Source organism: Grammomys surdaster, unplaced genomic scaffold, assembly GCF_004785775.1.
Source record: "Grammomys surdaster isolate TR1022 unplaced genomic scaffold, NIH_TR_1.0 1036, whole genome shotgun sequence".
Classification (NCBI taxonomy): domain Eukaryota; kingdom Metazoa; phylum Chordata; class Mammalia; order Rodentia; family Muridae; genus Grammomys; species Grammomys surdaster.
In genome coordinates, this window is record NW_021605455.1 from 2,935,513 (window position 1) to 2,956,772 (window position 21,260).

Consider the following 21,260-nt stretch of genomic DNA (forward strand, 5'->3'; position numbering starts at 1 on the left):
CATCAGCCTCTTAAAAGACAAATCAGGAAAACATTAAAGATGAAGTGTACAGAAGTAGTATGCATGTGTGGAAGAACATGTGCTCAATTTTGCCTTGAGTACCAGAGAAGTCCTCATAGAAGATGCTAGCTACATGTGAACTGGGTGTTGACCATTGATGGAGAAGCATTTACAATGGAAAGTGGAAGAAAGAGATGAAAAGAATAGAAAAATAAAAGTGTATTGAAAGTGAGGTGCAGGAGTATTCTAATGGTGGAGAACTGTGCCTGTGTGTGTGACTCTGTGTGTGTGTGTGTGTGTGTGTGTGTGTGTGTGTGTGTGAGAGAGAGAGAGAGAGAGAGAGAGAGAGAGAGAGAGAGAAACTTGCCCATCAGCTCAAGGGTTTGGTTTTTACCCTTCAGTCAGGTGAGCCCTTAGGCAGCATCGTTCTGTTTTCCATTTACAGTTCTGCCCCAACCTTGCCACCACTACCTCCCCACCACTAATGCCACCACCTCCTTTACTACCCCCACTCCCTATTATAATTGTTGTCATAGAACGAATCAATAATAAACATGTTAAACACTGCTTTTGTGACTCAAGGTTTCAGGGTTCTTAGCAGTGCAAACTGCTTGCCTTGGGAGACAACTGGCTGGGAACTCATCAAGGAGCTTGACCTCATTTCACTGTGACGATAACTTAAAGGAGGTCTGTGCATTCCTTTCGGGAGGAGAAATATCCACTTAAAGGGGTGGATTCCTCAGCCCCAGAAATAAGAAGAGTGTTCTTTAGCAACTAAGCACTTGCAAGTATTCCAATGTCCCTTTGAGAGTCACGGTATCAGTGAAGTGGGGACAGGTAGCGACCGACCTGGAAATGGCTTTTGGAGATACTTTGGCGCCCTCTAGTGCAGGATGCATGTCCAAGCCCAGTGCTTGTATGTAGCTTCTTAGGATGTAGAAGCTTCCCTTCCAACCATGGGCAGTGCAGAGGCAGGTTAGGTAAAATAAAAGGTTTCTTAGTCCTTGGCGTCTGTCACCTCTGTCCTCGTCTCTCTATAGCCTTCTTGATTGAAGGATAAACACAGTTCTTGCACTTTGATACACACAGTGCTCATCAGGGACTTTAGGGTGGGTTCTAGCCCCGGAGTCCATACTTCCTTGGTCTGAAGGGGCCACAGGAATTTGTATTTTTGACCCTATATAAGTGATTATAATCCAGGTGGGTTTGAATGGCATTTTCGCAAACCAAACCAAATTCATACATTGGGGAGTTGAACCAACTGGAGATGATTATGCTAAAGGAATTAAACAAACACACTTGGAAAAATACCACATTCCCCCTCTTATGCGGACTATAGATAGACGTGTGTGTGTGTGTGTTTAGGAAGAGGTGTACAGGATGGGGGGAGGGAGAGGGAACACTATTGTTTATATGTGGAAGCAGAAGTGTTAAGAGTATTTGCTGCTTGCTGCTCTTCTCGAGGACTCACTTGGTCCAGCATCCATGACAGGTAGCTCACAGGCACCTGTAGCTCCAGTTCTACGGGATCCAATGCTCCCATTCTGGTCACCTGTGGTCAGGTGCCTATACCCTCACAGAGAATGCATGCATACACATATGCCAAAAATAAATCCTCAAACACTTTTTAAAAGGAAGAGGGGGATTATTGGTTGGGGGAAGGGAAGGGGAGAGGAGGGCAGTAAGAAGTCAAATCAGAACAAGATATAGCAATAATATAAAAATACAACCTTAGAATGAAGATGTCACAATGAAACCCATGTCTGCTGACTGAAAAATTAACAAAAGAAACCAGTACCACACAGCACCACACACTGCTTAACATTTACCCTCTAAAAATGATTGTAAAAAAAAAAGCAGGACCCCTACATAAACCAGGACCCCTAACTAAAAAACGGAACCCCTAAGACCCGTTCTCACATGCTTACAGACAAAGCTTGCACCTCTGCATGACAACCAGTGCAGCATCCTCCGGCCTAATCCTTAAATACCCAACAGCATACAAACCAGTGAGCACATCCTCATGGACCATGGACCCTGTGAGTGTGAATGAAGAAGCACTCTCTCTTGCTGCACTTGGGGGCAGCACAAAGAATCAGAGCTTGTGAAATCCACTCCTGCCCACAAAGGACCCTGACTCTGTTCCTGTCCAGAGCCTGGGGCTGAGGACCAGGAGCCAGGCTGAGGCCTTATGAGGAGGAAGCAGCTGGCAAGCCCAGGGAGGGGGGCAGATGTGCTGAGCCAGCCTAGGATCCCTCTTTCTTCCTCCATCCCTCCTTCCCTTTCTTCTTTCCTTCTCTCCCTCCTTCCCTGTCTCCCTCCCTCCCTTCTTCTCCCTCTCCCTCTCTTTCCCCTTCCTCCCCCCTCTCTCCAAAGCTTTACTCTGTAGTAATAGAGTTCACTATGTAGACCAGGGTGAGATCCTCCTGCCTCTGCCTCCCGGTTGCTGAGATGAAAGGCAGGGACCACCGTGCTGGCCTTTCCGCTCCTCTGTCAGAGGAGTCAGGAGCTGGGCTTAAATTCCCAGATCTTGAATTTAAGACTTCAGCACTCATGGGCCATCTCTCATCTCTCACCCCAGAGATAGGAACAACTTTCCCCTGACAGAAATCATGCTGCTCATACAAGGCCTGCACCAGTCCAAACCAGACTCGGTCCCAGTGCTGATAGGAAAAGTGGAGATGAACTTCTATCCCTAATCAAGGCTCTGTCTCCAGCTGACAAACACTTGCAAAGGCAAAATTAATTTTTTCAAGGAAGCTTCAATGGATATACAAATCATACTAAAAGGTCCCATGCCCAGCAGTAGATGGCCAACACAAAACAACTCAGTGATATTTTGGATTTTTTTTTCATGATGCTCTGGGCATTTTTTTTTTTTTAAAAAAAACACTTACTGATCTTTTGCTTCTATATTAAGGTGGGGGAGGGTCTGGGAAGAGATGAAGGAGGGAAAACCTTGATCAAAGTATATTGTATGAAAAAAATAATCTCAATGAAAAAAAATCAAGCTACCTGTGCGTCTCCCACTTGTTGGTAACACACAGAGAGGTTCTTTCTCGACTTCCAAAGGTATGCAGCAACTTGATTGCACACGGACACACTCCGGGAGCTTTGAAAACCATTCATGCCTGGGCACACCCTAGACCTCGGATGGGGCCAGGCTGGACCTCAACACTGGGATTTTTACATGTTCCCCTGCACGTGCTGCGTGTATCCTTGTCACCTGACCCTTCTCTCTGCACCTGCTCAGGCCAGTCTGTGCGTGACAAACTGTCTCTGTAGCACGTGATTCGGACAAACCCCTCAAGAAGTTAAGAGCAGGTAAAGGGACTGAGAGCCACCCACATCTCTGCAGCAGTCTGTGAACCAGGCAGCTTTCAGTGGGACTGAAACCCCCTGCATTCTTACATCAGAACAATCCGCTCCCTCCCCCACGTTTTTCTGTTCTGGTACTGTAAGCACAGAGGCTTTCGCTCTTCCTCCTATCTCCTGTGTCCTGCCTGTCTCCGTCTTTTTACGTTTTTAATCTCAAACTATACCACTTGAGACTTCCTCCATGCCTGTCTATGTGGGGCACACTCCTTTTCCCAGAGCAGCTGCCGTCAACAGTCAACACCTCTACAGCCCTCCCTTTTAGCCACACCCTTGGGCCAACCCTCCATTCCTACCTGCTCACAGGTGCCCCTGCTATATCTCAGTGGCTGCCACGCCCTCCGTAGGCTCCGACTGTGCTCCTGCAGTGTGGCTGGAGGGGCTTCTGTCTACCCCACGGGTGTACTTTTCCTGTAGGTTCACTGGGCACACTCAGCAGGCGTCTGAGGCCCATGCTAAGCTTTGCTTCTTTATTTGGTTTTTTGAGCCGGATGTTTCTGGTTGGTGGTTTCTTTTTTTTTCTTGTTTTTTCTTTTTTTTTCTTTTCGTTTCCGTTAGAGTACAGAGCTAGCCCCCAACTATTACTGAGAAACAGACTTCATTTTGGAAGTTTCTCACTTCCTCCTGCCTGTTGGTACCCGGTGTTCCTCATTACACCCTATGAGGATCAGAGCTGAGGGTTTAACATTCTCCAGGAATGACTCTATTTATTTATTTTATTTATTTATTTTTTTTATTTAAGGAATGACTCTTTAAGAAGCAGATTAGGGCCCAGGAAACAGAACCCACAGTTGCTTGTAAGCCTGGGTGCATACTGGAAGATACCTTGGGAGCATTCAAAACATGCCATGTTTATGCCAACTGAGACTTGCTTGGTTCAGGATGAGGGCTTGCATTGGAACTGGATGACACTCATCTACCTGATGAACCTATTCAGTCAGTGATCTCAAGGGCTGGACTTTGATCCAGCACCTTGATCCATGCCATCCAAGAGTTTGTGGGAAAGTTCAGATTCATGGTTCCATCTGGATCTGCTGAACCCACGTCTTTGGGGCTGAGGCTCAGGAGTGTACACTTTGAGGACGCTCCACAGAGAATTCCTATGTACACAACAATGCACAGTTAACCCGTCACGGCGTGTGACAGAAAGGGAAAGGGTTTAGTGGAGGTGGGATCTCATTTGTTACAAGAGAGTTTCTCAAAGTGTGACTCTAAAGACACAGCATCCGTGACTAAGAACATAAGAGAGAGGCCCATTCTTGCCTCTGCCACCACACCCATGTCAAATCCTGGGAGGCAGCCTAGTCGTCTCTGTTAGATATGTAGTTCCAAACCAATCCCAACACACCTTGAACTTCAACTGGTCCCGACCATCTACCTGTCTACCTGAGACTATCATGTGACTTAGGAGTTCACGGTATGGGGGATCTGTGAGGGAATCTGGTGCCTCACCACCGAGCCACCCTCTGCAGCAGGAATCTGTAAGGACAGGATGGTTACGGAAGGCTGCACAGAGCTCACAGTTACTGTGATGATGATGTTGATGATGAGTTTGAGGCTGGATGGTACGGGCTGATGTGGGTTAGAAGGAGGAGCTGGGCAGGAAGTTCTGGAGTGGCTGGGCTGTTGGAAAGTCTTGTGTGTGCATATATGGATTTGTTATGCTTAAAACAGGATTCAAATTCTATCCAGGACAGGTAAACACATGCTGTCAAAGGCAAGGGGGTGGAGATGTGTGTCAGCCAGTAATGACGCACAGCTACCACGTGGCATCAACAGGCTACTGTGAGGAATGGAAGAGACCAACAACAAAAAGGACAGTGCCTGCCCTGAATAATTTTTTTTTTTTCCTGAGAGAGTTGAATTAATCACATGTCTCAGCCTTGGGTAAATCAGCCTCAATGTTCATACAAGGACTTTCTCATAAATGAATGAAAGCGTGTATATTTTTTATTTTACACTTTATTCTGTTACATACATCCCATGGTTTACACACAATATATTAGATTTGTAGAGCTTGCCATTTTCCGTGATATAAAACTTTCACTAGGGCTGTTTTCCAGTGACGTCGCTGGATGGCGTGTTGAAGGACTGCTCACGTGCAAAGCTGCTCTCAGGACTTGGAAGCAGGCTCCAGCTCTGTACTTCTGGTGCTTAAGTGACCTGCTAGACTCGACAGTCCGCGCTGGGATCTCATAGACATCGTATATTTTCATAGGCGTTTTTGCCCCATCTGTTTCCACCTTGCTTGGAAGGCCAGGCCGACTCAGTTTGCTTTATAGGTGAGGCTAGTGAAATACTCAGAACAGCTGAAGGGTTTTATTAGTGGTCAGTAATCAAAATGGCACAGGCATGGAAGGGTTCCTACTCTTAATAAAATCAGATTATAAAACGTCGGTGGAAATACACAAGGACCCGTTCTTTAATGGTTAGATGTCATCACATCGTGGTTGAGGGGCAGCTGAGTAAGCTTTGAGCATAAACAGCCTTTGGGTGAAATTCCTGAATGCTTGATCCTTGGAGAACCATAATTTCCATGGTCATTAAAACACAGCCTGGGACCTTCTTGGCCTCAAGGTGTGATCACAAACTCAGAGGCGGCTCTGGCGTGTGAGTCATTTCCTTCTCCTATGTGGAGGACTTTTCTGCTTGGAGAAGGGGTCTTTTTTCCTGGGAAAGCCATAAGGGGTGGGATGGGATCTGGAGGAGAAATACATGTCTCAGTGCTCTTGGGCCACTGGTAAAAAATGGCAGGGATCTCTGGCACACAGAAAAATAGAAATACAAATGTAGAAGCTAGCTTTTTAAAAAATTTTTTTTCGGTAAAATGTAGTTCTACCTTTCTTCCTTAAACATGCATTTATAGTCTGTTTTCTTGCTTTCACCTACCCCTTCAACCATATATGCATGTATATTTTCATGTGCGTGCGTGTGTGTGTGTGTGTGTGTGTGTTGGGGGTACATGTGGGCTCCAGAAATTGAAGTTGGCTCTCTGTCTTTATCATTCTCATGGAATCAGGAGCTCACCAATTTGGCAAGACTAGTTGGACTTCCCCTTTAGGAATCTGCCTGCCTCGTCCCACAGTTAGGACTGTGAGTGCACACCATCATGCCTAGTTCTTTGTGTGTGCTCAGGAATCTGAGCTCAGGCCCTCATGCTTGTGTAGCAAGCACTTTACTGACTGATCCGTCTCCCCAGCTCCGAGTCCCTGGTTACCTCAGCACTCATCACACTGAACTGGAAGCACGTGTTGGGGTCTCACTGTTGTTAGAAGAGGTTGATGCTACTCTGGAGAAGGGCTGGAATCCTGGGCCTACTGGCTTTCTATGAAGGCTGAGTGCACCTCAGGAGCACAGTGGGAGACACACCCAGAGTGACTAAGTTACAGGTGACTGGCCATTCACAAAAGGCTGGGTTAGTAATCTTGGTGCCCAAGGCTGAGAGACTGTATGCTGAAAGGTAATGGGAGTTTAATCTGTACCAGCATCATAGGAAGCAATGTACATGGACGTCTGCACAACTCTCCACAAGAAAATTGACATCTTTTCTGATCACCCTTATGCCTGTTTCTCTTTCCAGACACATGCTTGGGTGAAACTCTATATGAGTATGTAGGAAAGCCCCATTTTAAGAAAACCCAGATACCAAACTTGCAAATTTCAAGTTTAATGACAGTATCGATTTTGAATATTCCACAAGCAAAGATTATGCTATGATTGGATGTTGAGAAAGACCAATTCTTACCACATGATTGCAAAGAAGGTACATTGGCATTTTCAATGAATTCAGGTGTCTAGAAAGCAGGACTGGAGAGCATCTCCTTTGTCTAAGGATAAACTTCCACAGGACACAGACATTTTCCTCTCTCCTCTGAGAACCATTCCATAAGTAACTCAAGTCAGGATAACCACTTGCTGATCATGCTGAGTTGATTAGTTTGCAGGAGATGGGAAAGAATGTTTCTGAGGTAGAAGGACTTTGGAGTCCCTCCTCGTCGTAAAGAAATCTTTGACAACAAAAAGCCCAGGCTGAGTTGGGGGTGAGGGGTAGGGAGAGGACTAGCCTGAGACAGTTGGAATTCATTAGTGGCGGAGCAGGGTAGGGACCAGGCCCTCTTGCCTGAGAAGCTAACGAGCGTTTTCTGGCATCATGCTTTGCTCACTAAATAATTGAGAAGGGTGAGTAGCAAGTTCCCCCCCAAAAGTTCCCAAAGAGCCATCAGTGGTATTTAGTCTAAACTAGCATGGCTTTGATGAGTCCTGCACATCTTACTGAGAGGAATCCCAACCAGTGGCCACATGCGTATTAGAAAGAAGGAAGGTTCAGTGTCCTTAGCTTTAGCTTGGGGTGCAGACCGTGTGCCAGAGGCTGCATTTACAAGACATGCTTTAGAAAGGGCAGCTTAGGAGACGTCGTAGGCCTGATACTTAGTTATTGTTGATGCCCTTCTGTTTTTCTCCTGGGACAGGAAGTAGATGCGGTTGGCCTCTGGGTAGGTCACTTTGCTGAGTGGCAGCTTGTAGATACCAGGATTGTTGGTTGTCAGGAGAAGGAAGGTGAGCGCCGAGAGGCAGAAGGGCCAAGTGCAGGGTGGTAACCCAAACTGGAGGGAGAGGAGATAATCACATCACATTTATATTATATCAGCTGTGAATGTCTGTTTAACTAGCCTTCATTTCTTACCTATATCCCCGCTTATAGGAAGGGCTGATTGGTGAGGGGAATACTTAACTGATAGCCAACGTAAATGAAATCAGAAGGTCTTTAAGTTTATTCTGTGACAGATAAGCACACACCTTCCAAAATACAGCTATTGGACCCTTCATAGTTGTCCATGTACTTTTATGTACTAGACTTGTTTTGTCTTGGGGAACCTGGCCAATCTATACTTCCAGTTCCAGGAATTGTGGGCATTCCATGCCTTCTTCAATCCGTCTGCTTTGATGGAATGCACTTGGCAGCCATTTTTTTTAGCTACATGGCTGTGTTGATTGGACTAAAGAGAGGCACTTGATTCAATAGGCTCCTGGCAGGAGGCAGTAGAAGGCCTCTTTTGAGGAAGTGAACTGAAGAGCACAGAGACTGTATCTATAGCGCTCTAGACCGGAAAGGACTACAGGACTAAGTAGTAGCAGATGGCACTTAGGAACTGTGGAGCAGAAACCTTTTACGGCGACACAGGCAATGAACAGATGTGGAGAGAAGTGGAGGAGTGCAAGGTTTGCAGAGGGAGGGCAAGGTTAGCTACCCGATTTCTTAAGGGTTTTCTCATCTCCACCCTCCAGCCTCACCCTGTTCACCTGCCTTGCATTCCCTGAGGCACTATGCAACATTTAATACGTCCCCTCATTCTTCCCCCAAGATAGCTGAGTGAATGGTTTGCCAAGGGCCTACAAATTCAATTACGAGGCAGATCACGTGATCCTTCTGCCCTCCAAGCATTTTGCCACAATCAATTGAAGCCTCAGGTAGTGCCATGTCCTTGTCATGTGACAGTCCAAAGAGCACACTGTTAGCAAGACTTGGGACCATCAGAATAGTACCAGAATCTAGTCTGTAAGGGATATCTATGGGTGATGGATTCCGCTCAACAAGTCTCCCAAAGCTCTAATGAGATGCAATGAAGTGTTTGGGGAAGCATCCCTTGAAGCCCCACTGTAGACCAATCTCAGCTCTGACTACCTTATCATAGTTTTTTAATCTTCCTGAGACATTTTTCCTCAACAGTGTGCCGATACCTACTCAGAGAGCTGTTGCTTAGTGCATGCCAAGTACCCAATAAGTGGTCCTTGGGGCACAGTCATTATTATTAAGCAGATAGCAGCATTGTTGGGGGCCAGGATGTGCATGCTCATATGCTGGCTAGAAAGGCAAAGAATAGTGGTGCATAAGGGTTTTCTGAGGAGGCACTGAATGGTTTTATATATGTAGTTTTATGATTTTCTATTATGCTCCTCAATGAGGTTGGAAATTTCTTCTGGGTTAGTTGACGGCCATTTAAAAACTATATTTTAGTGTCCTTGACCATCATCAGCATAACAAGTCAACTTTCATTTGTTTGGAAGAACGCCTACATGGGATGGCATGGTCCTTAACCTCTCAGTGCTGATGGGAAGGACATTCAGCACTATGCATCTCTAGATCTGGGAACTGAAGCTTCCTATATTTCATCTAGGGCATTAGCTGGGACAGACAGCACATGGTATGTGTATTGAATGATGGATCAGGAGAATTATTGGTGCCAGAACTGATGGCAAAAGCCTAGGGTGAATGGGCCCCTGAGGTCACAATCTACCCTCTTGTCTCCATGCAGTGTTTCTGAGGGCCCTTCATCCCAATTCTAGCATCCCCTAGTGTAGGTGCTCACTCTTTCAGGGCTTCATTCCCTCATTATCTCTTCCATCTGTTATCTCCTCCTGTTGTAGAACTCTAAGACTAAGATACAAATACGGAGGGGCCCTGTTCTTGTGTAGCACATGGGCTAAGCAGAAAGAGGACTGATGAATGCCAAAGTTGTTGTAATGCTGTGTGTCAAGTTTTGGTAAAGGGGAACACAACATGACAGGAAGCATCTGAGGGACTTAGTTCACTGGCAGAAATAGGATGGTGTTAGGAAAGGCTAATATGGCTTCCTATGCTAAGTCCCACCCTCTCTTTCACTAGAGGTGAAGGATCAATCTACACAGGTGTTGTATGGAATGTCTATAATGTCTCCAGACATTATAATGTTGAATCTGTGACATGTTCTGCTTGTGTAACCAGCCTGGTAGAACTGAATATATTCTTAGGAGACACTTGAGTCTTCCAATATATTGGGATAGTGAAAGAATGGACCTCAAGAAATAGAACATTCCCCAAGAATCTCAAGCTAGAAAAGATACCAGGCTGGTTATTCGGTTATTCGAGTTGTAAATCTCCAGGAGAGAGATTTACAACTTGTTAGGCCACCTTATGGGATGAGGCTAAAGCCAGACAATAATGGGCCAATATTTGGGAGGACCACACCTTGACCAGGACTGCTTAAATGTGTATACTACTGACCCTCTTGTTTCAAGACCCTCAGAAGATGGGCTTGAGAGAGGCTCACCGGATCTTTTCCCCTTCTTCCCAATGTAGCCACATCGAATGCATCTCTATTCCTACGTTTTAACTATTAATTTGGCTGTATTAAATTCACTTCCCAAGGATGGGTGACTAATTTGTCTTCTTGGGGTATACAAATCACGATCCCAAGTCGAATAAACCTTGTCCATGTGAAGTTTCACTCGTACTCTTATCTTAAGTGGAACAGGGTGGATTGATTTGTTAGGTGAGCCCCGAACCCTGTGTGCTGGCCTGTGGTGGCTTTGCACACCACCCTAAACTGCGCCCAAGGCAAAGAAGAGGTTCTGGGACTATGTGTGCCCATACCGCCCTTACGATTCTCTTTGGATGACTACCTTACAGTTCTCAGTTCCCGGAGGGGCCATTGCCAACGACCCTCTCTATGAACCATGCTAGCTGCTATGGGATAAAGACATACACTGTCCACAAGCCAGGTGAGCAGGTAACTTATGCATATGCACAAGTTAAACAATAAAGATTTAAAATTAGTTCTATAGGACGGTAGGTTATAATGGAGTTATATTGGAAAGATTTACTCTTCAAAGTGACCCCTTGGCCACCAGTGATGGGTTTGAGGTATAAGCTTGTGAGACCGACTTCCTTCCTGACAGAATTAAGGTGGGTAGCAGGATATGAGCCAAAGGGTAGAGGGGTTTGATGCAACATTTAGGAGGTGCAGGGGGACATGTGGTTTGTAGCCCACGTGACTTACCACAGACAGCATGTTGGTCAGGGCGGCACCCAGGTAGGCTGCGAACAGGGCTAGAAAAAGAGACAACCGGAAACAGCTTGGTAAAGGGTAAAGATTCAACAGCAGCCCAGCTTACTCTCCACATTCCCTCAGCATTAATGTTACATCTCACGTGGTATATCTCACCCAAACTGAGTTTCATTCCCACTGCCTAGCAGCTTTAAAAGTGTTAAATTCCACCAAAATGCCAGCACAGCCAAGACAGCAGATGAACTTTGTTAAAATAAAAGTGTGTGTGGGTGGGGGGGGGGGGGGGGGGAGAATTTAACTGTGACAGTTCTCTTGGGTCCCACCGCCATGCTTTCCAGTAAAGGGAACATTTAATAGCATAAACCATAAATGAAAATTTTACAATAAAGCGAAAGCAAGTGAGTCTCAGAATTCCCTGATGTGTTATTCCATCAGGAGCTATTAGCATAGTGCAGGGTTCCAGGGAGAAAGGGCATCCTGTATGTTTCAGGGAGACCAACCATGTCTACTGCTTTGTGTTTTAGGCTGTGCAGAGGGGACCATGAATAAGTTGACTCCTGGGAAGAGCCAAACACCGGGAGAAATTGGAAGGCAGTAAAATGGGCCAACCTAATTGGGCTTTGTGTTCTCACAAGAGACTATCCCAATTGCCCCTACAATATTAAGGAGAGCTAACCTTTACTAGAGGTACTATATGCTCAGCCAGCGACAACACCAGCCATGTTGTTCAGCATTCCTTCTAGGTAAGCAGTAGTTTTACACACACACAAACACACACACACACACAAACCAAAAACCAAACCAAAAAAAAAATCCTCAACCACAAAACACATACACACCTCCCCCCAAAAAACTACCCAAACCAAACCAAAATCAAAACCAAAACCAAAAATCCCTAACCACAAAACAAATACCACACACACACACACACACACACACACACAAACCAAAAACCAAACCAAAAAAAAACATCCTTAACCACAAAACACATACACACCTCCCCCGCAAAAAGCACCCAAACCAAACCAAAATCAAAACCAAAACCAAAAATCCCTAACCACAAAACAAACACCACACATACACACACATGCACACCCACACGCACACACGCGACCAAAACAAGTTCAGACAGAGTAAATAGTACTAGAGGTCTACATGGCTGAGAGTTGAAGCCCATTGTTGCAGAGATTTGAGGTGGCAGAGCAGAAGAGGTTAAGGATAGATTGTATGATGCAGAGTTTGAAGCAGGGAACAGCTTCCTGTGTCCCTCCCATTTGCTTCTCCCAGAGGATTTGGAGTCCCTGACACTCTTTCCTTGACAACAGAGAACCAGGAGTAAACCTTCCAGGCTCTTCCTAGATACCAGTTCTGCTCTCACATCAGTCAACCATCCAGTGTCATCACGACAGTGGTCCCACAGAGGGAGCACTGTTTGTGTTAGACACTGAGATTGCGGTGACTTCCTAGGACTGTGTGTCTGACTATGGCAGAGTCCTGACCATCTGGTTCTTACAGGGATCTTGCTCTAACCACTGCAGACTGCAGCTTCTCAGGATGCTATGAGGTTAGAAAGACGAGGGTAGAGGGGACAACCCAAGTACCACAGATGCCCCGGAGTATAGAGGAAATGTGAGATCCACAGGGCAGCTCCAGGGTTGGCCTGTGGAGAGCAGAGGCTTCAGAGAGTGGCCCTTCCTGAGCCCAACCCTACCTGATTGCTCCGTCATCCCCAGGACCTACGTCATCCCCAGGGTAGATTTACACTTACATTCCCTTGGCTCTACTCTTATTTTATTTTTAGTCAAACTTGATCTGTTATATCAAGGTCTCTGAAAGGCCTTGTGTGTACTCATGCGTGGTCATAGGGTGGCAGAACAGGAAGGATGATGAATCTGTGAAAGAATCAGAGTGTAGCCTGTCAGGATTGTGGGAAGGGGGCTCATCCATCCTGGGGTGTGTGAAGAATGGACTGTGGTGGAAAGAGTCGTTCATCTTGCCCATCTATCCCACCGCGGGTGTGTAATTGTGGAAAGGGCTTTTCTTCTCTGAGCCTTTAACCTGAAGAAGGAGAAGGGACTATGGGAAAGATTGGACACCACGCAGAGAGCACACTTTTACAAACCCAGCTAGGCAGTCTTCTCTGATCCTGTTAGCTTTGGTGTGTTCCATCTGTGAAATGGGAACAGGAAGAGTATCCACACACCGAGGGTGGCAGTGGGGGGAGTAAATGAGAAACCATGCACTATGTTTGCTGCTCTGGTACCAAGGACAATTGGCTGCGGGTCTGGTCTGTGCTGTGCATTATGGGATGTTCAACACCATTACAGTAAGATGCCAAGAGCACGCTTTCCTTTCCCTAGGTGTGGCAGATAAAAATGTCATCAGATACTGCTAATGTCCTTGAGTGAGAACCACTGGGTACCATATGGCACAGAGCTACTTAATCTTCTTGGCAAGATAGGCACTGGACATGGAGAGGAGGCACCTGGGACTTGTCGGTCCTCACATGTACGACCCTGGCCTTGGGTACATTCAGGCTGCCTCATCTCTATTGACATGTCCCTTGCCAAGCAGAATAATAACAGACTTTGGGGGATACAATGAGATAAAGTGTTGACTTCGTCCTTTACATGAGTACTTTGTGAATGGCTACCTTTATTTGATGATATGACAATTACAGTTTCTTAAGTAGCTATGCTGTGCCAACCCTGTATTGATATTTTTGGTGTAGCAGAAAATGACTCTTAAGAAGACAGAAAGAAAAACTTAGCTTTCCCCATTACATCTCATTTAAAACACACTTCCCAGTCTTTGCAGTGGTGGTCATAAAATGAAGAGTGTCTCTTCAAACTATCTCAAAGAAACAAATGAATATATGAATATATGGGTCAGAAAACTTCTCTACATTAGAAAAAAATATCCTGGAATTTTTTTATTGGAAACTATTTTTTTTTTAAAAAAAAAACCTTAATTGGTAACATTTCAGCATTCATGTCTGTACTGAAATAGAAACTGTTTCAAATATTTTGGTCAGAAAGAGTTTTATTTTGTTTCCATTTGTAGAACAGGAAAACAAAAGATGTTCAAGGTTGAGAATATATAAATCTGTCAAGTTACCACAGCCATCCTGACTTCCTGTGATATTGAACAAATACGCAAGAGGACTCATCTGCAGGGTGTATGCTCAATACCTGATATTTAGCTCTGGTCACGGTGCATGCTGTGTGTTGCCGAATTCTACCTGTAAGGACTAACACTGAGAGCTGTTCTCCCAGCCTCATTACCAGCCCGGAGAGCAGCAATCCCAGAAGACAGCCTCTGAGCAACAATGAAACAACATCATCTAAAAATACCTGTCTCCAAGTGGCCAAGCAGTGTGTGCTCAAGTAACGTAGTTGGAGATGTAAAAGGCAGTGTCAACCAAAAGCTTTTACAAGGAGACAATTGCTTGTTATCTTTGGGGGGAATAGCATGTAGCAGGACTGTCTGTCAGGAGTTGGTTTCTTTGCAGGGAACTACATAGGTCTTCTCTGTGGTCGGGAGGGGAATCTATGAGTAGTACCTACCACAGGCAATGGCGAGCAGGTGAGTCTGCCAAGTGATGACGTAGAACATGCCACCGATGGCGATGCAGGCCAGAGTGCTATTGAAGCCACACAGGCCAAAGTAGATGTTGTCAAATGGTGTGGCGATGCTGAGCGCTGAGGGGACAAAAGCATAGGTCTTACAGGGCTCACCTGCCTCCTGAAACCCACACCGTCCTCAAGCCAGAATCAGGTACCTCATAGGAAGGTATGTATAAAAAAACTAATTTCAATATTATTCCATGACAATTCATCTAAAGGAAAACAAATGCACAGGACCATAGGAATGGTAGTGGCTAATGATCATTATGAGTTGAAGAGACCCTTGGGGTAAAGGTCTGATTTAAACAGTACAGAGAATGCTCTTTCTTTGCTGTATACCTAAAAACCCTCCACACAAAACCTTGGCTGTGAACAGAGCCTCCTCTTTCATTATTGGAGAGCACCCTTAAATATTCTTGAACAAGCCTCTCCCAGACTTTACATTTATACTTTGGGTTAAATGTCTCACACCACAGTCTTTCTTGAGGATGGCTTTTGATTAGTGGAACAGGAGGATCCTAGCTCCAAAAATGCAGAAAGCAGGCCTGAGGGGAAGAGGGAGCTTCCAGGGAGCAGGTGAAATATTTTCTTCTCTATTTTCTTCTGAAGTTGCACTGGGTGCTAACAGCCCTATAGCTCATTAAAGTGGGTGTCATTAAAAGAGATGACGCAGACCTGCTAACATCCCTATGGTGGATCCAATGGCAGCATGCAAGCAAATGAGAGGTGAAGAGATGAACAGAGCGACCAGGAAGATGCCTCCAGTCCAGGGATTGTCACAGCCGTACACTTGGCCGATTCCAACCGGGATGGCTCTCAGAAGCTGTGGAACGAGTCATGTGCTTGTTACAGAAGTAGAAAGCACTCGCCTCTGCACCAAAGCCCAGACACTAACTCTTTTTGAACAGGGGTATATACACACGCAATGACACCTGGCGATTCATCCACGCCTAGTTGTACCCTCTGGGGAGTCTCCTCAGTGGTCACTCAATATTGTCGGGACCTCTTAGATCCTCTTTCTGACATCCATTGCTCACTTTCTTGAAAGGCAAAGTACAAGTTTTAATTGGAAGACTCAACACGAAAGTCCTTATCATAGTCCAGGAAGTTATTCCTTCAAGAACAACTATCAAACTTGATTATTTTTCTGAATCTTTGCATGGGGAGTGTGGGTGGTCTAAGTTTATTTGTATAGAATCATTAAAAATATTTCATTTCACCGGGCGGTGGTGGCACACGCCTTTAATCCCAGCACTTGGGAGGCAGAGACAGGCGGATTTCTGAGTTCGAGGCCAGCCTGGTCTACAGAGTGAGTTCTAGGACAGCCAGGACTACACAGAGAAACCCTGTCCTGAAAAACAAAAAAAAAATCATTTCTATAAAAGTTTGAAATATTTTAAATTGGGAATATAATGAGACATAGTGTATGAGTTCTGACACCATCTCTTCATGAGTAGAGCAACTTTGCTTCCAAAAGATTGGGACTGGGTAAACATCACTAGTGGGAGAGTGAATCACCTGAGGTGGCTCCTTTTCTTGCCTCTGGCTCAGTAAACACAACAATTGCCAAGGATAAGGCTGACAGAAAAGTTCCCTTTTCTGAGTAATGATGCCTCTCAGTGCATTTGCAGTCTGTCAACAACACCTTGGAATGCTGAGAGGCATGGGGCATCCTTATTTCTGCAAGTTCCGTTAACAAGCCCAGATGGTTTTGTGGTGACTGATAGCCAATAATGACGAGCCGCAGATTGGAATGGGAAATCCTTTAATGTAATGGGAAGTAGGAAGTCTTAGGGAGAAAAAGTGTTCCTAGTTTGATAAATCTCACGGCTACATTTTCCCATCCAGTTTAATACTTTTAATGCTGTTTCTTATTCACTATCTTGGCAAGCTTCCAGAGATCAGCAGTATACATAAAATACTTTAAAAAGATAAGAATCTCTGCTACCTATGTTTCTTAATGGAGGAAAACTTGTGCTTCAAAGCACAAGCAAGGCTCACAGAGAGACGGAATAAGCTCCGGTGACTTCTTAAGTCAGTGGGGAGAGGCATGGTGTGTGTACTTTAATGACTCAGTGTGATGAATGAAAGAAAATACACAGGGTAATTATCTTAAGATGGGACTTAAACATCAAAAAGGCTTTTGAACAAAGGAAATCAGCAAAAAGAGCCCAGGGAACATATCCAGGGGTCAGAGTTCTAGGCTTGACTTCACCATCCACTAATTGACTGTGGAATCTTGGATGGGTCTTTTAACTTGGCTTTGGTTGCTTCCTCTGTGTGATCACAGGGTAGGACCAGAAACAGAACTTTTAGCTCAGAGGAGACCAGGACAGTGTCTCCCAGCATATGTCTGTAGAACACCTTGCACCGTGTAATTGTGAATAATCACCATTCGCTGATGTTTCTGATGTGTAAAATGAGTACCTTCACTTTGACAACGAATTTGTACAAATACTGTCCTTCCTTCCTTCGTGACACCTACCAAAGGCACTTGGACCTCTGACCAGGTGATGTTGGGTGTGGCGGTTGCTGGCTGCAGCAGCGTCGTGGGAAAGAAGAGATTGTGGTGGCCCGTGGCTGCCAGGTACAGGGTCACGGCAATGTTGAAAGGCAGTGTGAAGACTGGGAGGTCCCACTTGCTGAAGACGGTGCTCAGGGCACTGGTAAGGATGGGGCTGATGGAAGAAATGTGAGAAGCACCTGTCAGGTGCTGCTTGCCTTGGCATTGGACCACACGGCAGCAGACAGCCCCACTTTCTCCAGAGAAAAGGAGCTTGCTGGCTGCTTCTCCTTACATCTCTTTCTTGAGAAGGACATAGATACTGGGGAGGGTTTACACTCATCCCGAAAAGGATGGTTTTAGGAGAGCCTTGGACTTCCTCAAAGAGTCACAGAACTTCAACCCCTAGACAGGACGAGTGAGGAAAGGTTTGGGAGAAGAATGGGAGGGAGTTAAAGTCGTTAATATATTTTGAGTGCCTAAGTATTCTGACTTCACAGACAGACTACCCTTCATTTTCTGGAAATGAGGGAGAAACCTGGTACTTTAAGGTTTCTGCTTCATGGCTGGCCTTCAGTCTACCCTGAGTGCTTGTCTTGGTCTGAGCATCAGCTAAAGGGATGGAGAAAATCTTGGTGGATCAGGAGGGATGAGATTTCCAGACACTGGCTGGACTCTGCACAGCTCTTAGCTTATGCAGCCAGCAGTTTCTTGCTTTGTACTCTGGTGGGGCTAAGTCTCGAAACCCTTTGAGATCTGGATGGTAGCTGATGAGATACTGCACACAGATGACCTGGCATGATGCTCTCAGTTCCTTAGTAACTGCCTTTAGTCGGTATTCCTGATATTCAAGCTCAACAAACACTTTAAAATGGAAGTTAAAAAAGTCCTAGGGTTAGGTTAAGAAGGATGTTAGCTGGCATGGGAGGCAGACTCAGTGGGTGAAGTGCTTGCCGTGCAAACATTAGGACCTGAGCTTGTATTCCCAGAATGTGTGTACATGCACACACACACACACACACACACACACACACACAAACACAAGTAAACTCACCAAGTCATGGACATGACGATGACAGGGAGCAGCAGCCACCAGTAGTAGTTGCCCTTGTCTGAGAATACGGCCATCAGGAGCCCCACAAGCACCCCATTGTAGCCATGGAGTCCTGCTGCAATGGCTGACCTGGGGGTACAAGGATGTGCTGGTGGAGTGGGGGCCTCCCTGTGACTTTAACTGTTTTTCAGAGTCATAGTTTTTCTAACTTGGGACCCGATAAGCCATCTTTAAGCAGGATACTCTTTTGGGGAGATAACCTGTTGTGATGGTTTGTATAGGTTTAGTTCAGGGAGTGGCACTATTTGGAGGTGTGGCCCTGTTGGAGTAGTTGTGGACTTGTTGGAGTAGTTGTGTCACTGTGGGTATGGCCTTTAAGACCCTCACCCTAGCTGCCTGGAAGCCAGTAATGTACTATCAGCCTTCAGATGAAGATGTAGAACTCTCAGCTCCTCCTGCATCATGCCTGCCTGGATGCTGCCATGTTCCCACCTTGATGATAATGGATTGAACTTCTGAACCTGTAAGCCAGACCCAATTAAATGTTGTCCTTGTAAGACTTAGATTGGTCATGGTGCCTGTTCACAGCAGTGAAACCCTAACTAAGACACCTGTTTATCTTTCACTATTCAAAGAGGAGTCAATTACCAGCGCCATTGTTTTGATGAATTTGAGGCTAGAGGGTAAGAAGGAAACAAGGATCCTCCCAGGGAGAGTCCTCCTGGCCTTATCCTAGAATGTGGGAACTTACTTGTCCTGGCTCAGGATGAGAGCAGTCAAGGTGGACATGATAGTGCCCAAGCAACCCAAGATGGCCCACCAGGGGTTCTGCACGAAGAGGCCAAGAAGGATGAGGATGCCGCTGAGAGGGTTGTTCACAAACATCACCTGAGACATGCCTCGGAGCACCCAGTCAAGAAACTGGAACACTGGAGATTTGTCTGAAATGAGAGTTGGAAATTCAGCAAATGCCCAGAGCGGGTGGGACCTGGCTCAGGTTCTTCATAGTAGTTGCAGTGAGAGTTTTCAGGGGATCGGTATGAATTTTCATCTGTCAGGAATGAGGCTAAACAAAGAGTCCAGGGGTGCATTTGAATGTCCAGAGCACTTGCCAGTCATTGCTAGCCAGATGCAGCCTCTATAGTCTCTAAGACTGTTTTGCCCATGGTGGGGATTAGGTACCTAACATGAGTATAACTCTGCTTCCTATAAGAGTGGCATACAATTTCAAGAAAATTCTTTTGCTGCCCAGAAGGTATGAAACCCATGAGCCAAGCAATGTGGAGATTCACAGAGAGAATCCCCTGGCTTGGTAGACACAGCTCCTCTAAGCCACCCAGTACATATTTGTCTAGAATGTTGGATTCAAAAATCCCAGTGTTGGTCTGCAATATTCAGATGGTACATTTAGGTCAGCATAACTTTTCTGTCAAGAAATAAGACCCCTCCCACCTATCCATCCTTACAGGGCAGTTACAAATACTGGTGTTTATATCCCAGAATACCCTACTTTAATAGCACAAGTAGCTTCTCTGAGATGTCCCAGAAAGAGACCCCAGGCTGGTTTGCAGAGAAGTCCTGCAGCATGTTTCCGAGGGTGAGGGAGGCGACAGGGGGTTGAAATCACAGAATGTACCTTTTATTCTCTCTCCGCATTCCTTCATCTCTCCTGTGATGTAGCTGAGGGCTTTGCTGACTCTCTTCCCCCCAGCGACCACGGAGCTCTGAATCCAGGAAGTTCTCGCTGTGTTGGCTTCCACCTTTATCTCAGAGCTCTCCTCCATGGTATCCAGGTCCTGCCAAGGGCCGGAGATAGGTAAGAATCGTCCACATTTTTATGGTTTTTACACCAGGTGACATTTGAAGTCTCTTGGGGTGGGATGGGGGTACCCGAGTTGAGATTTCCATTTGGGGTTTTATTAAACTGCTATTTAACCATCTCCAGTCTCTTTAGGTTGTTTGTTTTTACACACCATCTTATTTACAGTAGTCAACCTCAGTAGAATGAGATGGTATCTTTGTCCTCATTCTGTGGATGAGGATTCAGGCAGTCAGTGTTTCTTGTTGCAAGTGTCAAAGTTGAATGGTAGAATGAAGATTTAACTACCGATGTCTAGATTTTCTTAAAAAGCTACAGTCTTATATTCTTTCTGAAAGAAATTATTTTCCCCTAGCATGATAAGTTTTTGAATTTTAAAAGCAGAGGTATGAGATCAAATTACAAAGGTTTTCTTTAAAAAAAACCAAAAAGGCACAAACTTATTTCCTAAATGAAAACTGATGGTAGATAATCATCCAAATGAAAAGGTATAGCTTTTAACAAAGCAAACTGAGGAAAATAGACATTTTAATCCATGTAAATGCAGATCTGAAAACAGGAACTCAAGAGATGTCTCCCTAAATCAGAGCCTCCTTGATGGACTGCAATTCCCCAGCCTGCTGTGGGTTCTGTGCTGCAGGGTGCTGTCTCTGGTCTGGGGTCCCCATACTCACAAAGAGTTCCACTGTAGGCTTCCGATACAGGCAGGGAAGTGGCTCTTTGGTTTGTCTCTCTTGGTGTTCACCTTTTCCAAACACTGGAGTTGAAAAGAAAGAGAGAACCATCACTTTAGACACCTGTACTTTGGCACCGTGGCAGTAATTTCTCAAAAGTCTTAGGTTAGACTATTTGGTATCTTCTATAGGAAGCATGAAATCATGGGCTCTAATGGCTAAGAGCCCTTCGTTCCTTTATTGGTCAGGCTTATTTGGAGACCTCTATTCAGGGAAAAGGTACATCTTCATGTAAACAGGGCATGAAGGAATACAGGAAGTTCAGAGACCCCAGTGGCTCTTAGTCAAGATGCCCCCCCTTTAGCTTTACCCCTGTATTTTAG

At 45.4% G+C, this 21,260-nt stretch overlaps 2 protein-coding genes across 3 annotated transcripts in view; both read right to left on the reverse strand.

Moving 5' to 3' along the window:
• Slc14a1 (solute carrier family 14 member 1 (Kidd blood group)) overlaps positions 1-3,824 on the reverse strand; it is a 39,352-nt gene extending 35,528 nt beyond the window's left edge. The window contains exon 1 of the mRNA XM_028783206.1: positions 3,672-3,824. The gene's annotated coding sequence lies outside the window, so the exon portion shown is untranslated. The remainder of the gene's footprint in view (positions 1-3,671) is intronic.
• Positions 3,825-7,023: 3,199 nt separating this feature from the next.
• Positions 7,024-21,260, reverse strand: part of Slc14a2 (solute carrier family 14 member 2) — a 420,436-nt gene continuing 406,199 nt past the window's right edge. For both annotated transcript variants that reach the window (XM_028783201.1, XM_028783202.1), the window contains 9 exons: positions 20,878-20,960; positions 20,021-20,180; positions 19,136-19,325; positions 18,385-18,513; positions 17,313-17,505; positions 15,503-15,650; positions 14,768-14,902; positions 11,193-11,242; positions 7,024-7,979 (listed from right to left, as the gene is read on the reverse strand). In XM_028783201.1, the coding sequence (XP_028639034.1) occupies positions 7,779-7,979; positions 11,193-11,242; positions 14,768-14,902; positions 15,503-15,650; positions 17,313-17,505; positions 18,385-18,513; positions 19,136-19,325; positions 20,021-20,180; positions 20,878-20,960 (1,289 nt within the window). In that variant the 3' untranslated portion in view covers positions 7,024-7,778. The remainder of the gene's footprint in view (positions 7,980-11,192; positions 11,243-14,767; positions 14,903-15,502; positions 15,651-17,312; positions 17,506-18,384; positions 18,514-19,135; positions 19,326-20,020; positions 20,181-20,877; positions 20,961-21,260) is intronic.